The 2,374-nt window shown below is 42.1% G+C and overlaps 1 protein-coding gene across 1 annotated transcript; it reads left to right on the top strand.

Moving 5' to 3' along the window:
- Nucleotides 1–776: 776 nt before the first annotated feature.
- LOC145819442 (uncharacterized) lies at nt 777–1,370 on the top strand. Its single transcript, XM_082913453.1, has one exon. The coding sequence runs from the start codon at nt 777–779 to the stop codon at nt 1,368–1,370; it is 594 nt and encodes a 197-aa protein (XP_082769579.1).
- The last annotated feature ends 1,004 nt before the right edge of the window (nt 1,371–2,374 follow it).

Raw genomic sequence — 2,374 nt, 5'->3', positions numbered from 1 at the left:
TGCAAGCCTTGTGGACCAACATCAATAATGGGATGCCAGAGAGGCGAGAAGAGTTGGTTACAATAAAACAATTCCAAGATCTGAAACCTACCATATTTACCGGCGGTCTAGATCTAATGATACCAGACGCTTGGGCTAAAGATATGGAAAAGATTTTTCGCGCCTTACCCTACACTAATGATACCAGACGCTTGGTCTAGAAGGTTACTTTCGCCACTTTCATTTTTAAAGATAATGTGTAGGAATAGTAGCTTCTCACTCTGGAGAAAGAATAAATTGCAACTTGGGCAAGATTTTTGGAAGTGTTTTATGAAAAATACTTCCCAAATTCGTTACGGGAACAAAAGGCATCAGAATTCATACATCTAAAGCAAGGAACCATGACGGTGGCCGAATACGAGAGCAAGTTCACACAACTCGCTCGATTTGCAACATATGTCATCCCTACCGAAGCTCGAAAAACAAGGAAATTCGAAGCAGGATTGGATACTGAAATCAAAGATAGGCTTGAGGTTTTGAAACTACCAACCTTTGCAAAAGTGGTAGACCGAGCATACATTGCAGAAAAAGGAATTAAAGCCTCTCGTTCTGGGGAACCAAGCCAAAAGAAGTGATTCTGAGAAAGAGACAACAGAAGATCCGGTGTTACGCCTCCCAAGAGGGTGAATACGGGCACAACCAGCTCAGGCAATCAAGGTTCTACTAACCCCAAATGTGGCACCATTCCAACTTTCCCTACGTGTGGAAGGGCTCATTGGGCACAATGTCATCGAGATATGGGAGCATGCTTTAAATGCGGTCAAGTTGGCCACTTGCTGAGGGATTGTCCAAAGCTTATCAATCCTACAACTAGGCCCTCTGGTCTAGTCAGAAAACCCACAGGACCTGGAACAGAGAGGAAGGACCAAAAACGCCAAGGAAGGGCTTTTGCCTTGGTACCTAAAAAACCAGAAGTTATCGAAAACGTTGTGTCAGGTATACTTTCTGTCTATGGTCATTTAGCTCATATCCTCATTGACTCTGGGTCAACTCACTCTTTTGTTGCACCATACTTTGCTGTCAAGCTGGCATCAACACCCGAACCCTTAGGATATATATTGTCTATGTCTTTTCTTTTCGGTAATTCTGCCTGTAGTGCTGATGTGTACAAATCATGTACTATATCCTTAAAAGGAAAAGCCTTATATGTAGACTTGATTCCCCTTCCCATTGGGAACTTTGATGTGATCTTAGGGATGGATTGGCTGGTTGCCAACAATGCCTCTATTGATTGTAAAGCCAAAAGGTCTCCTTCAAGTTACCAAACCAACACGAGCTTGTCTTTGATGGGACTGAAGTTTCCAACCCTCCCTGTCTTATATCCTCTATGACAGCCCAACGACTTCTAAGAAAGGGTTATTATAGTCATATCTGTTATGTGATCAATACACAAAAAGAAGCTCCCACCATTGATGCAATTCCCGTGGTTCGAGAATTCCCAAATATCTTTCCCGAAGACCTACCTGGTACCCCGGTTGACCGGGAAATCGAATTCACCATTGAAACTCAACCTGGTACCCAACCAATATCAAAAGCCCATTTCCGTATGTCAATGACGGAATTAAAAGAACTGAAGACTCAACTCTAGGAACTACTAGACAAAGGCTTCATTCAACCTAGTATCTCACCTAGTGGAGCTCCAGTATTGTTCGTGAAGAAAAAGGATGGCACGATGAGATTATGCACCTATTACCGGGAGCTGAACAATGTCACTATCAAGAATCGATACCCTTTGCCACGAATTGATGACTTATTCGATCAACTTCAAAGAACCCAAGTATTCTCAAAAATCGATTTGCGTTCTGGCTACCATCAACTAAAAGTCAAAATGGAAAGTATCGAAAAGACTGCCTTCAGAACTCATTATGGGCACTACGAGTTTCTCATCATGCCATTTGGAGTCACAAATGCTCCAATGGCCTTCATGGACCTCATGAACTGAATGTTCAAACCCTACTTTGACGAGTTCATTATTGTCTTCATTGACGACATTCTCATATACTCCAAGTCACTGAAATACCATGAGCAGCACTTGCGAACAGTTCTACAAACACTACGTGATCACAAACTTTATGCCAAGTTGAAGAAATGCGAATTTTGGATCACTAGTGTACACTTCCTTGGTCACGTCATTAACAAAGAAGACATCTCGGTTGACCCCCAAAAGGTTGCAGCAGTAATGGACTGGCCACGACCTATTAATGTGTCAGAAATTCAAAGTTTCTTGGGTCTAGCTGGCTATTATAGACGTTTCGTGCAAAATTTCTCAAAAATAGCATCACTCTTAACCCAACTAACTCAAAAGAACACCTCATTTGAATGGACTGACAAACAA

This window comes from Camellia sinensis, chromosome 1 (assembly GCF_055761805.1).
Source record: "Camellia sinensis isolate YWXY chromosome 1, ASM5576180v1, whole genome shotgun sequence".
Classification (NCBI taxonomy): Eukaryota; Viridiplantae; Streptophyta; class Magnoliopsida; order Ericales; family Theaceae; genus Camellia; species Camellia sinensis.
The sequence above is the reverse complement of the archived record's forward strand: the minus strand, read 5'-3'. Positions and strand labels throughout refer to the sequence as shown.